Here is a 14,347-nt window from a genome sequence, read left to right on the forward strand (position 1 = left end):
TGATCCTGAGTGCTGTGACACGGCACGTGCGTGTGCCTCCAATGGAGAGATCAGAAGCAGCCGGCATGGGGTTTTGAAGGCTCGGTCCCTCCTGACTACCCTGATCAACTATGACAAGGTGACCCGCTTAGTAGAGGAGGGAGAGGCTCTGGACGTTGTCTGCCTGGCTTTTTATAAAGCGTTTCATACCGCTGCCCACAGTATTCTCCCGGAGAAACTGGCTGCTCATATATATGCTGCCTGGGCGTATGTACTGTTTGCTGAGTAAAGAAGTGGCTGGATGGCTGGGCTCAAAGAGTCCTAGCAAGTGGCATTCAATCCAGGTTCAATCCAGTTGGTGGCTGGACACCAGTGGCATTCTCCAGGGCTCTGTACCAGGGCCTTTTTTGTTTAACATTTTCATCAGTGACCAGGAGGGAGGAGGGGATTGAATGCACCCTCCATCAGTAAGTTTGCAGACGATTCCAAGTTAGGCACGATGGTTGACTGGCTTGAGGGTGGGAAGGCTTTGCCGAGGTGGGCTGGGCCAAGTCCAGCCACGTGCCACTGAACAAGGCTAAGTGCTGGGTCCTGTGCTTGGCTCACAGCAACCTAATGCAGCCGCATAGGCCTGGGGAAGGGTGGCTGGAAATGTGCCCAGTAGAAAAGGATGTGGGGTTGCTGGTCGGCGGCCAGCTGAACATGTGCCAGCAGCGTGCGCGGGTGTCTAGAAAGGCCGATGGCATCCCGGCCTGCATGAGAACTAGTGTGGCCAGCAGGGCTAGGGAAGTGATAGCTCTTGGACACGGCAGCGGTGAGCCCGCACCTCGAATACTGCGTTCAGTTTGGGGCCCCGACCGCAAGAAGGATGTTTGAGTCGCTTGCGTGTGTACAGAGAAGAGCATCAAAGCCGGTGAAGGGACTAGAAAACAGGAGTTACGAGGAGCGGCTGAGGGCATTGTGGTTGTTTAGTCTGGAGAAGAGGAGGCTGAGGGGAGACCTCACTGCGCTTTCCACCTCCTTGCAAGGAGGCTGCAGCGCGGAGGCAGTCGGTCTCTTTTCTCAGGTGAGAAGAGATAGGCCATTAGGAGAGGGTCTCAATTTGGGGCAGGTTGTGCTTGGGTCGGGTATTAGGAAGAATTTCTTCATGGAGGGTGTGGTCGAGCATTGGAACAGCCTGCCCAGTTAAGTGATGGAGTCCCAGTCCCTGCAGCTATTTAAGAGATGCGTGGACATGGCACTAAGGTACATGGTTTAGTGCTGGGGACTCAGTAGGCCAGGTGGATGGTCGGACTTGATGATCTCGAAGGCCTTTTCCAACCTAGATCGTTCTCTGATTGCATGAGCAAGGGGACACCCTCTTTCTCAGCATCTGCCTCTGTGCTTGCAGAGAGACAGTTCCAGTTCCACGATGGAACACCGCTTTGGTGCCATTAGGACCCCGGGCAGGCTGGGGGCATCCAGTGAGTGCCAGCGTGCCAGTGACCTAGGGATGCTGGCACTGACATCTGTGTGTGGCCCTCATGAGCCCCTTATCCTGGGGGATGTCTCTGACCGTGAGCATGTGGTGGCCACCACTTTGGCAGCATTTGCAAGTGTCCCCGCTCAGAGACCTTCACCAGGCATCTGGACGTGGCCCCAGGCAGGTGGCTCTGGGTGGCTCGGCTTGAGTGGAGACGGGGGTGCGGGACTGGAGCAGATAATCTCCAGAGGTGCCTTCCAGCTTGCAGCGTACTGTGCTTGTGTAGCATCCCACGGCACTGCCTCCCAGCTCGCTGTGCAGGGGCCAGGGCTGTGGCCACAGTGGCTTGCCCCACGGCTTCCAGAAGAAGGCACCCCCATAACTCTGCCTTCCCTTCTCTTTCTCCGCAGATGTGCTGGATTTTGGAGGAGACATCCTGAAGTTTGGAGGTGTGTCCTTAGGAGGAGGCTGCCTCCGTGTCCTGCTGCTGTGCAGTGTTTCCCGCGGGAGCCGCTTGCTCTGTGCTCTGGCGTGATGGAGCAGCTCTCTGGCCGCTGCAGCTGCGGAGGAGTGCCGGGCAGAGGGTCCCCCCGCCACCCACCCTCTTCCTCTGCCGCCCTGGCTGGTGCTGTGGCTGGCCCGGCAGAGGGGAGGGGTCCCTGTGGCCAGGGTGCCGTCCCTCAGGAGGATGCCCTCCCACAAGCCCATCTTCCTCTGCACGCCGGCTGGCCGCTTGCTGCTGTCCCTCAGGAGAGCCTTCACCTTCCCCTCCCTTTCCCCAGGGGATGCTGTGCTGGTGCTGTGGAGAGCATCGGAAGCTCAGCTGCCTCAGACCATCGGCCTGGTGCTGCAGTGTTGCCAGCAAATCCAGAAGAAGCATGGCACTCGTGACACGCACGTGGGTGTGAAGCTCCAACTGAAGATAGGTATGGGCGCTGCTGGGTCAGCTGTGCCACGTGCACAGCCCTGGCACTCTCCAGTGCTGCTGGCTGCTTCTTGCCTCCAGAGCAAGGCCGGCACCTCTGCAGGGGCCAGCGCCAATGGAAAGCCTCCCCTGCCAGCATTCCACACCGAGTCCCTGCACAGGCACTTTTGCCCTGCCTGCCGCTTGGGTAAGGCACGCGTCGGCTCTGGGAAGCTGCCTCATGTTCCGGCAGCCAAGCAGCCAAGGGTTGGTGTTGCTGAGAAGGATTGTCGCAAATGAGCAGGCGACAGCAGCGGACTGCAGCCTTCCTTACATCACCTGTGTCTCCCTGCTTGCTTTTGTTCCACCTCTTCACCTCATCTTCACCTCAAGCTCCACCCTTCCCCACTATCTGAGAGCCTCCCATCTTTCCTCAAGCAGACAGCTACAACCTGCGTGCCATCAAAAAGAGCAGGCACTGATCAAACCTGCTGTTCTGCTGGGCTGGTGGCACAGGCAGCAGGGTGAGATGCCCGGCAGTGCCAACACATCGTCAGCGTCGACTTCTTTGGTGTCTTTGCAGACACCAATTCTAATTTACAGTAGAATATCTAATGTAAATCTCCTTCTTTTTAGTCTAAAACCATTACTCCTCCCCCCTCCCTAATGCCCGTCTCCAGGCTGGGTTTCAGCTGAGCTGCTGGCCAGCTGAGGTGCTGGGGGGCCATAGAGGTCAAAAGCTCCCCGGTGTCAGTGCTTCTTCTCGCTCTCTCCCCAGGGATCTCCGCAGGGCAAATGACCTTACTGACTGCCGGAGACAGGGAGCAGCATTACTTCATCTGCAGCCAGGCCCTGGATGAAGTTATGGAGGCCCAAAACCTTGCGGTTAAAAGTGAAGTGATCCTCTCACCCACCTGCTGGGAGCTGTGTGAGCAGGAACAGATCCAGACCAAGCTTCTTGGTGGCAAACGGTCTCTGAAGGTAGGTGGACGGGTTGGCCTCTAGAGCCTTTCTGAAGACCCGCACCCGGAAGGGAAGGAGGCAGGTGCTAGAAGGCTGAGGCGCTGGACGTGGAGAGAGTTGTAGCCGTAAGGGTTGGTGGAGAGCTGAAGCAGTTGCCCTTCCACCTCAGGGGTAACTCTGGGTTGTGTTTGCTTGGCGTGAGGGGCCGAGGGAAGCACGGGAAGGGTCTGGGCCCCACCAGCAATGTCCCCCGTGGGTCGCCGCAGCTGTCCTTGAGAGCTGGGGCATGCTTGGGTGATGCCTGCGTGGCTCTGGTCCTTCTGAGGAGGCACTTCTGTCCCAGCTGAAAATCCAGAGAAGTGGGCTTGCTGCACCAAGAGCTTCTGCCCTTCTCTGGAAAGTGAGAGTGGAGGGGCCGGCTGTGTCTCCTGGGGCTCCTTGGGGCGGCCAGTGGCAGTACTTTCCTTCTGCGTGTCTGCAGGTTCTGAGGATGGAGCACAGGTCTGGATCGGAACGCCAAGATGCTGCAGGCCGCTTTGACCAACACGCGAAGATGCGGCATTTGGAAAGGATAAGTGAGTCCCTGCTTCACCGTGTTCTGGGACTGGCGGGAAAAGTGGGGCCTGCCTGCTTCAGAGTTCCAGGGAGGAACTCCCTCTGCCCTCTTCCACCTTTCAGTCGACGTTCGTGCCTTTGGCCCTCCTGTGCTTCAGCTGAGGCTGTCGCTGCCGCCCCCTCCTGCCAGGGGACGGCTCCGGCCGAGCAGCTGCAGAGGGGAGCAGGAGGAAACACCAAAGAATCTCTGCTCTGCTTTGCCCAGCGCCAGCCCCGTCTTTCAGCCCCCTTCTAGTCCCGTCCTGCCAGTGAAGGCCTGCGTTTGCTTCCCTTAGGGCAACGAAGGCCAGCTCTTATCATGTCCAGTGATCGAAAAGTGGCAGCAAGGCTGAAGAAGCACATACCGGCAGCCGCTCTCAGGAAGGTAAGGCCACCGCTGCTGGAGGCTGCATTTTGGGAGGGCAGAAGAAGGTGTGCATTGCAGGGGTGGAGCTCTCGTGAAAACAGACAAACGAAAGGAAAAGCAGCCTGAGGCGGGAACCCAGGGGAACTGACGCCAGGGCTAGTGGTGCTGCATGTGCCAGGAAACTGCCCGTTTTGTGCTGCTCCTCAAAGAGGCGCGGGTGGCGGGAGGTGGCCTTCCCTCTGCCTTTTCCACGACTCTTGTTCTGGACGTGCTGTGGGCACGAGGCGAGGACAAGCGGGCGAGTCTGCTCAAGTCCCTGGGACGTGCCAGAGGGTCGCCCCTCGCGGCCGTACTTGTCACAAGATGGGGTGTTGCTGGAACATTCCCCTCCTTTGTCGTTTGTGCTATGACTGTGCTATGACCTGCCTGCCGCGGGCTGGCCTGCGATTGGCACCGAGCAGAGGACTTACCCTTCCTCCAGTAGTACCTGGTATTGCGAGCACGCCTGCTCTCCCTTGGTGTATGGCACGGGCCCAGAGGAACCCCCAGGAGAACAGGCTGGCAAAGCTGTCGTGCTCTTCCCTTCCAGATGGATGAGGATGTGCCGCTGCACCTGTGGTCTGAGCTACGGCCAGTCACCAGCCTCTTTGTCCAGCTGCAGTTTTCTGCAGAGGCCAACTTACTGGATCTTAGGAGGGGCCTCTCTAACGCCAACAGGATCATTTCAGCAATCCTCAGTCCTCACAAGGGCGAAAACAACAAAAGCCTCCTGTTTGATAAGGTGAGCGTGGGGGAGCAACCCCACCCCCAGAGGGTGGCCCTTGTCTGTTTAGTGGAGAGGGACTGAGAAGCAGCTCTGCCTTGCCGGTGGGATCAGTCCTCTGTGGCTTTGTGTTGACCTGCAGCTGTGCTGGTCTCCCTGGCGACTGCAGCGGAACGACATTAGCTGCTGGCCATGGGCACTGTAACCAGATGTGTTGCATCCGTCCTCTGCAGGGCTGCACGTTCCTCTGTGTGTTGGGACTGTCTGGAGCAAAGCTGCAGCACGAGAGCATCCATGCCTTGGAAAGCGCTCTTCAGATCGTCAGCATGTGCTCCGCGTCGCTGAGGAAACTTGAGTGAGTGTGTGGCAGCGTTGCAGGGCGTGCGTGCTGCCTGGGACAGCGCAAGGGGGCTGACCAGCAAGAGACGTGGCCTCCTGGCTTGGCCTCCTTTGTCCCTGGCAGGATTGAGGCAGCACCCTGAGAGGCAGCAGGCGGCCCCTGGGCTTAGCTCAGGGCAGCCAGGCGCAGGCCCTCCAAGCAGAGCCTGCCAGTCGTGGTGCTGGAGCGAGCCCTCACCAGGGCACGAGGCTCCTTGGTGCCAGAGGCAGGCCCCTCTGGGCAACAGGGCCAGGAACAGGGCTCGGGCCCAGCCCCGTGATCTCAAGCCGCTGGCATTGTAGGTGCTCTGTGGGCAGCACCTGCTTTCCTCCACTAATGAGAGGGGCTGTGGCCTGCTGCAGGTCGCAGCCATCGTGCCTCAGGGGAAGGGTCCAAGCCATCTTGCGTGCGCCCTCCCCGTGTCCCTTGTGAGCGGGGTGTGTTGCGCCCCGAGCTCTCCAAGTCCCCAAGACACGCACTGGCTGTGGGACAGCAGGTGGCCCTGGCTGGCGCCAAGGGGAGATGTGGGAAGGGGCGGAGCGGGGCGAGCAGGTCTGCGCCTGGGGCGCCACTGACTTTGCGCTTCTCTCCCCGTGTGCCAGGGCAGTGTCCGTCGGGGTCACCAGCGGGACGGTGTTCTGCGGCCTCTGTGGCCACCCTGAGAGGGCCGAACATACAGGTACCGCACCTTAGTCTGAAGAGTGGGAGGCTGGCGTGGGTGCGCTTAAGGATGTCAGTCATGAAGAGACGGGCAGGCTGGGGCAAGCACATATGCCACAGGCTGCCGGTGGCGGCCCAGATGGCACCGGTCTCCACCTGAGGTGGGAGAATGGGCTCAGAGACTTGTGGTTCCCGCTGGGTCCGCTTGCCCTGCTGCTGGGTTGACCTGTGCCTGAGGGTGTAGTCCCAAAGCTGGGGAAAAAAAAAACACAAGGAAACCTTGAGGAATATAGGGAGGCCCGCAGCTTGTGTAGTCTTTTCTATAGCTCGTATAGTCTTTTAGCTGAGAAAATAAGGGAGCAGAGAGACAGGCAGCCTTGAGCTAGCAGAAGCAAGGAAGATATGGGATAAAAGGTAAAAACAAGAAGGAGAACAACAGCTCCAGACTGATCTATAGTAACCTTTTGCTCATTAAGGGTCATAAACGTATTAAAAAACATACCCATCAAAATGCTAATGTATGCTGATGTGGGATTTGGTGTCCCCTCCTCCCCCGCTCTTCCTCTGTAATGTGCAAACTCCGTAGACATAAGTTAGGTGAGCTGTAATAGCCAATCAAAAGTAGCCAAAGAGATAGCTTTCACAAGTTTGCTGTGTATAAATAACGGTGATTCAAGTCTGAAGTGTGCTGGCTTTGCAAAAGATCGCCAAGCACCTGACTCTGCAGAGTTATATAATTAGTTATTTAATTAAAAGACCTTCGTGTGGATTTCAGCTCTGTGTGCTTATTGGTGCAGTCCACTGGGCATGCACCTATGGACAACAAGGGGAAGTAGCCCTTGGCCTTGAAGGGTGGGGCAAGGCCGCTTTCCTAACCATGTCAACGTGTTCTCTCTCTGTGGCAGTGATTGGCCATAAGGTGAACTTGGCTGCACGCTTGATGGTGCACTACCCTAGGCTGGTGTCCTGTGATGAAGCCACCTCCGCAGCCTCTCGCCTGCCCGGTTGCTTCTTCAAGGAGTTGCCGGAGACAAAGCTGAAAGGCGTTACCAATCCCGGCCATATCTATCAATATGTGGGAATCGCCGAGAAGTGGTGAGTGTCTTCCGAGCCATCTGGATGGGGGCACAGGGACCCCAAGGGTGCAACCTTGGCCGGCAAAGAGGAGCTGTGCAGCAAGAGACCAGCCTGGTCTCCCACAGACATCCCTTCCCCGTGGCCAGGAAGATCCAAAGGCCTGGCACGGGTCTGCTTTGTACCTCTCTGCCTTTCTGTCTCCTGCTGCTAAGAGAGCCGGGAGTGATGCCAGTGGGGTGGGGAAGGTTGTCCTGGCTTTGGAGACGCACGCTAGCCGTGCAGGCTTTGTCCAAGCGGCTTTCCGCTGGGCTCCCTGCGCTGTGCTTGCTCCACTACGTGCAAGGCTACGGCAGAGGTCATTCTGACGCAAGGAGGAATTTTTTCCCAGCTCCTTCTGCGCAGGAAGCTTTGGGTCAGTCATGTCGCCCTGGGGAAAGGTGGGCCACTGGGCCACTCTTCCTCCTGTCTGCCTGCTCAGTTCTCAGGTGTCCCTCTGGGCCATGGTTGGAGGACCTTTTGAATGTTAACGTTGCTGTCTCTTGAAAACTATCAAAAGACTTGAGCCAAAGGTGCCAGATGCTTGGTGTCCTGAGCCACTAAGTGACACAGGTCCTCCTTTCCAAGAGGCTTCTTTTGCTTGTCCAGGGTGGCAAAGCAGTCTACTAGCCTACAGCACACCCCGGCTTCTTTGCCCCATCTGGGTTTTCTTTGGTTTTGGCCTCTGGCGAGGGACTCCCCTGACGTTCGTGGAAGACTGCGATGCCTCTGCCCTGTGCCTGGCCCTCCTCCCCCACCCCCGGGACTGCGCACCCTGCGTTCCTTTGCAGTAAGAACCAGGCGGCGTGAATCTCTAGCTCTCCTGTCTTGGCAGGCGTGGGCTACTGGGGGCCTTTTCTGCAGCTCAGGTGCCTTTTGCTTTTGCACCGCAGGGTTGTCACCGTGGAACTGACCGAGGCCAACGTGAGGCAGCCCTTCTCTGCCATCCGTATGCTGGTGGCCAGGGCTCTGGGCCTGCAGGCGGGTGAAACGTGCGAGGACAGGCAGCGCACCCTGCAGGCCAAGCTCCAAGGGGCGATAGAAGAGAGCAGATATTGCCTCCTCAATGACATTCTCCTCGTCAAGGTGGGAGCGAGAGGGTGAGACTGCCTCCTGAGGTAGTCTGGTTGTTGTCTGGGTGTTCCGCTGGGCAGGCTTAACTCCGGGCTGGGAGCCGCGGGGCTCATAGCACCGCGTTCTGATTCCTGGGTCCGGGGAGGCTCCCTGTCTGTGGTGACTTCATGTCCTGCGCATGAGCCAGGTGTCTTGGTCAGCACCCTGGAAAGGCCAGTGAAGAGAGGCTCGTGTTGACCTCATGCAAAAGCAGAGGCGCTTTGTTCTGCCGTCGAGCTTGGTGGATAGGCATGCCTGGTCCCAGGATGATGTTTCTTTCTGACTCTGCTTTCCCGTCCAGTTTGCCGTCCCAGACAAGATTCGCAAGATGCATGACACTCCAAGGAAAAGGGAGTTGCACCTGACTTGTATGCAAGTGCTACAGAAGGTGAGTGTTCCTCCTTCCACCTGGGTCAGAGAAAGAAAACAACCCTGCCCGCTGCAGGCTCCACATCAGAGCGGCCTGAGTGGGCAGCAGGACGATGTGCCAGGGTCATCGCCCTTCAGGGCCCAGGAGCCCCTCCTCCCAGAAGCCCCTCTCGAGCCCTCCCCATATGCCTAGTAGCTCGCCTCCTGTTAAGTTGGAGGGTATGTGCCCTGGAGGAGGATTGACGCCTTCTGCGTTCCTTTGCCCAAGTTCCCTCCTTCAGAAGGGCAAGTGGTGCTTGAGGAGACCTTAAAGTCTCGCAGAAATGAACAGCCAGTAAGCTTCTGAAGAGGGAAGCGGCTGGGGAGAGACTTCTGAGTATTCTCCGTCTCCGGAGAGAGGGGCTACATTTCCTCCCCTAGAAGACGCTTGAGAATCCACCAGACCCCACACAGAACCATCTGCTTTTTTCAGACCCTTGGAGGAGAATTCGGCATATTTGTCATCGACAACGCCCACTTCATCGACCCTGCCTCCTGGATTATCATGTGGCCCGTGCTCCAAAGCGTCACGCTCTTCATGGTCATGAGCTTAGCTCCTGGCCACGAGAGAACGGAGAGCTTTTTCAAAGCTGCAGCACAATGTCTGTGAGCACAATGTCCCAGAGAATCAGCTGTCTTCATCTGGAAGAGCTGAAACCTGCAGCTGTGGTGCAGAAAGCCTGCCAGGACCTTGGAGTGGTCAGCATCCCCAGGGATCTAGCAAGGTATGTTGCAGGCCAGGGAGTTCTTCCGGAGGGGCTGGACCTACGCCGCCCACGGAAGGAAGTCGCCCCGCAGGAAAGGAAGCACGGGGCCTTCTGGCAGCATCCTTGACTCCAGCAAGGACCTGGGTTTCTCCTTAAGACTCACCACAGCAGGCGGGAGCTAAGAATAGGCAGCTCCCAAGATGCAGCACGCGGGCAGTGACAGCCCTTTGCTGTTGCAGAGGAGGGAGGGCAAGGCAGGGAGGAAAGGGGAGAGAAGAGGAGAGAGGAGAGCAGAGGGAGGTGGGTGCCCAAGCCTTAGCGTGGCTGAGGCGTGCAAAAGGCTTTGACCTATGTGGCCAGGCTGCAGGAGGGATTCCCAGGAGCAGGGGTCCAGCCAGCTGCCAGAGCAGATCTGGGCTCCTGAGGACACGGAAGGTCAGGCTTGCTGCGTTGTGCTTTGGACATTGTCCACGACCATTTCCCCACGGACTCCAGCAAACGGTGTAGGGTCAGGGGGTCCCAAACGCCCAAGCCAGTGGGAGGACCGCCCCCTTCTGAAGTGCGCCGTAGCTGTGACGAAGAGGCTGGTTACCCTGTGAGGCTGAGTGACTCGCCGCCCGCCCATCAGAACTGTGTCGCACCGTACTTCCCTGGTGTTGGTCACTGCTGGCTCTGCTCCTGCCCAGGTTCCTGATCCAAAGAAGCTCTGGCATCCCATATTACTGCGAGGAACTGCTGCGCTGCCTGCGTTGCAACAACATGCGCTTGTTCCGCACTGGGAGGCAGGACAAAAAAGCAGAGGACGACTGGGAGGGCTTGATCGGTAAGCACTCTTGTTGCGCACTGGCGAGATGCTGTTGCACCTCCCTCCCCCCCGCACGACCGTGTCCTGTGGCTCTCCAGTGAGTCTGGGCAGAGTCCGATCTGGCAGCAGGACAGAACTTGATCTGGCTGAGGCGTGGGCTCCCGCACACCTTGCTGTCACCTTGGCAAGCCACCAGCTCCCTTGAGAAGAAAGCCCTTCTGCAGGAGAGGGACAGACCTGGGAAACTGTAATCCAAAACCATAAATGCCCGCAAAGGCGCTGGGAACTGAGGAGCTTGGCAGTAATGCAAGAGCACTAATTGCAAGAGCAATGCCAAGCAGAGTGCTGTTGCCCTGGGGACAGCCTGCATGGGCTTTGCTTTTTGGATTATCACCGGCAATTTCCCTGGCTGTGGGAGGTAGCGCGGTCAAAGGCAGCAACTACTGCGTTCTGTCGCGGGACGTTCATTCAGTACAGCTGGGCAGCTGGTGTGAAGGCGGAAAAAGAGTTGCAAGGGCGATGCAAACAAAAACACTGCAGTGGAAACCGGTTTGCCCCGCTCACTGACCGCATTCGGTGCGGGCCATGAAGCGCACCCGACCGTGACAGGTTGGACTTGCCCCACCTTGTTCATGCGCTCCCTCTCTCTCTCTCCCCAGCTTCTGCAGTCGAGACTTCACACCTCGTCTCAGCCACCTCAAGCTCCAGTGCTGGGAATAACAGCGGCAGGGTCTGCACCATCAGACCAGACGTCAGCCTGGAGACCACCGTGCTGCCGGCCACCTTGAAAGGTGAGGGGCTGGGTTCGCGGCTGTGCTGGGGTCCTTTCCTGGGGTGCACATGAGAGAGGGGCTGGGCATCGGCATGCTGTGGAGTCACCCGCTCAGCCGGGGGGTCCGTGCCAGGAAAGCGACTCCGGTCTGAGCAGAAAGAGCTCTGTGCTTAAGGGCACAGATGTCCCCCTCCGGGCTGTGGACCAGCTGTGAGCCTACCTGTGAGGCGCACAGCAGTTGCGGGGAGCTCCAAGTCCAGCTCTGAGGTGGTGAAAGCGCTCTCTGTTCTCTGTGTGCACTGCTGGGCGTCAGCCTAGTTCAGCTCTGCTAGGTCGCATCGCGGGTCGCATGTACCCGCAGGATCGTGCCCTCCCCATCCTTGGTGGAGGAGCGCTTGTCTGGGTCTCTCTTATCCCTGGGCCTTGTGGCCTGTGGTTGCCGGAGGAGTGGAGCCATCCTGAAGACATTCCCCTGGGCTGCGATTGCCCAGCAGGTGCCATCTTGAGGAAGAGAGGCCAAAGTCTACCCTGTTTCCGATGGTGGAACTGTCCAGCCTCTCCAAGCTCAGGCTCTGGGACACAAAAGAGAGAGATGTTTTGCTTCTTCTTGACAGAGATTGCGCTGGCTGAGCTGGACCGGATCACGCTGAAGAAGCAGATGGCTTTGAAGTTTGCGGCCATCACAGGGCCGGTGTTTACCACCCAGCTGCTGGCTCACATCCTGCCCACCTGCATCAGGCAGCAGATGAATTACTTGTTGGACGTGCTGGTGAGCGACAACATCATTAAGTGGCTGAAGGACACAGGGGTGCCCAGAGACGTCCAAGATGCTAGAGAGGAGCCGTCCACCTCTCAGCAGGCAGGGAGCGGTAAGTGGTGGCAGTAACGTAGACCCAGGAGCGCTGTAGCTGAAAGGGGCCTTCCTCCACCAGCTTTGCGCAGAGGGAAATTCCCAGCGGCTGTTGAGAATGCCTCTACCACTCTGTCTGAGGCCACGATCCATTGCCTTGCAGGGGCGGAGAGGCCGTCTATGAGCGAGGAGACCACAGAGTGGCGGGCTGGCGTCCTGGCCTTCTGTGCCCCGCTGCTGCGGGAGGCAGCCTACGAGCTGTGGCCCGAGAGACAGAGGGCCAACGCGCAGCGCAAGTGTGCTGCGTTCCTGGAGAAGCACGCGCACAAATGCCGGAGCTGCCACGGAGGGGACTTTGTGGCCTTCCACCGCTTTGCCGTCCCCAGTCCCCAGGATGGGGAAAACTGCCAGGGCTCTGCGGACGAGGATGACTGGCACAGCTGGGAGGCCTTGGTGCTCGCTGGAGAACAGCTGAAGAAGGACAGGAGTCACACCCCTGAGGGTAGGCTGTGTGCGTGCTGCGGAGCCCCCTCCCTCTGGAAGCCCAGGCCCATGTGCTGGGGACCTGGTGGGCCCCAGCTTGCCAGGGATGAGCCAGGGGACGAGGATGATCACCGCAGCTCTTGTGCCCTGGGTCTGCTCGGCAGGAGCCTTGCAAGCCCGCAGCTCTTAGCCCGGGCTACGTGGGGAGGTCCTTGACACGCTCTCTCTTCTTCCCAGGTAGTGCAAATGCCCTGCAGCAGCAGCAGGCTTTCTCGGAGGAGGAGTTGAGGTGAGGAGACAAGGTTCTGATGATTGTGGAAACCAGTGAGCTCCAGAGCAGACAGATGGAGCTCTGCCGTTTGGCTGCTGGCTGGGACTCCAGCTCTGGGACGAGGAGGCTGGCTGTGGGGTGGGAGCTGGGATGAGACAGCAGGAAACTGGGCTTTTGTTGCTACCTGTAGGGAGAGCAGGGTCATCTCAGGTGATGCTCATCCGCTCTTTGCTCTCTTCTTTTCCTGGCATCCTGCCGCTGACCAGAGCGTCAGAGCGGTTTCCACCAGCGGGCGAGTGGACAACTGCGCAGCCCAGCAGGACCGAAGAGAAGGACGGTGGCGAGTGTTCCTGCAAATGCGAAGCCATCATCGAATCAGTGCTTGTGCCTTTGGCTCGCCACTATGTGGCCATAGGCAACGCTCCCCGAGCCTTCTATTACCTGCTGGAGTGTGCGGCTGCCTACCTGCACGTCTCCAACAGCTACATGGTGAGTGGCCCTGCTTGCCAGCACGCACCGCACCTGGAGTCCACTGCAACAGGACACGCCGGCTAAGGGGCCTCCCAAAAGAAACAGCGGGGGCAGAGCCGGACTGTTTCCTGCGCTTTGCCTCTCCCGCAGCAAGAGACACGGGGCACTCAAGCAGGCCCGTCAGCACAAGCTGCATTACCTGGGAGGTGGTCTGAAGGCTCCCTTGGTGCCTGAGCTCCGAGCCCACGGGGCACTGTGCTAGGGCAGGGATCGCGTGGGGAGATGCGGGCCCTCCTAAGGCAGGTGCCACAGGAGGCAAGAGGGAAGGACGGAGCTGGCCAGGGGCTCTGCACCGATGCTCACCTGCTGCCTGTGTGCTTGCTCAAAGGCCCTTATGAAGCTGAACGAAGCGGAGGCCCTGAGGAACTCCATGGAGAAGACAGCAACTGCGTTAGACTGCTTTGAGGAGGCGACCTTCTTCAGCCTCAAAGGGGAGGTAAAGCGGCAGGGTGACGCAGAGGGGTGTCCTGGAGGATGGAGCCGGATGCTTTCCCTTCTTGCAGGGGGCGTCCCTGCTATAGGCAGCCCCTGGTACATTTCTGCAGCCTCTGCAGGAGGAGAGGCTTGGGAAAGCGGTCCGTGTCTGCCCGTCTCCCTCTTCCTGTGCAGGTCTGCTGTAATCTAGGATGCGTGAGGCTGGCCAAGAAAACGACCAGGCGGGCGCTGAGCCTTCTGAAAAAGCAATTCCCTCAGACGCGTGCCGGAGCCTTTGTCAAGTCTCTGTGGGAAAGGTTTCAGGGTGCTCTTTGTGCCCCAAACAGAAGAACACCCTCCCTTCCGCCAGAGGCTCGGTAAGCAGCAGAAGGGAGCACATGGGAAAGGAAGAGTATTCTGGTGCCAGGCATTCAGGCCCAGGCCTGCCTGGACTTCAGGCCATACCTACGCTGTCCCATAGCTCGTTAGCAGGACCGAGGCATTAAGGCACGACGTGTGAGTCAAACAGCGGGCAGTGCAGCCTCACGCTGCCCCCCTGTGCGGTCCCTGGGCCTTTGGGTAGAAAGCAGCTTGTGCCGAGGGATGCACCTGCTGGCACGTTTCGGATGAGGCCAGGGGTGCCTGGGAACAGAGAGATGTGAACAGGGAGGACGGGCTTAACAAGGGAAGGAAGGCAGTCTGGAGTGACCTCCAGGGACGGGATGGGGTTGGGTTAAGGTGTGCGTGCGGGGCGGGGAGCGTGATGATGAGGAGGCGCAGAGTTGCGATAGTCCTTCTCCTGCTGGTGC

At 58.8% G+C, this 14,347-nt stretch overlaps 1 protein-coding gene across 1 annotated transcript; it reads left to right on the forward strand.

Annotated features, from left to right (window-relative positions):
* Positions 1 to 3,861: 3,861 nt before the first annotated feature.
* Positions 3,862 to 13,973, forward strand: LOC308186662 (adenylate cyclase type 10-like; the record flags this gene model as incomplete). Its single annotated transcript, XM_080608782.1, is given in 18 exon segments — positions 3,862 to 3,883; positions 4,199 to 4,287; positions 4,859 to 5,050; positions 5,266 to 5,387; positions 6,014 to 6,090; positions 6,977 to 7,166; positions 8,078 to 8,270; positions 8,599 to 8,685; positions 9,139 to 9,300; positions 9,303 to 9,430; positions 10,099 to 10,235; positions 10,877 to 11,008; positions 11,604 to 11,858; positions 12,003 to 12,341; positions 12,560 to 12,611; positions 12,860 to 13,082; positions 13,453 to 13,560; positions 13,734 to 13,973. Coding segments are annotated over 18 exon segments (2,694 nt in total). The 3' UTR covers positions 13,920 to 13,973.
* Between the last annotated feature and the right edge of the window lie 374 nt (positions 13,974 to 14,347).

The sequence above is a fragment of the Anser brachyrhynchus genome, assembly GCF_964034855.1.
Source record: "Anser brachyrhynchus genome assembly, contig: SCAFFOLD_120, whole genome shotgun sequence".
Lineage (NCBI taxonomy): Eukaryota > Metazoa > Chordata > Aves > Anseriformes > Anatidae > Anser > Anser brachyrhynchus.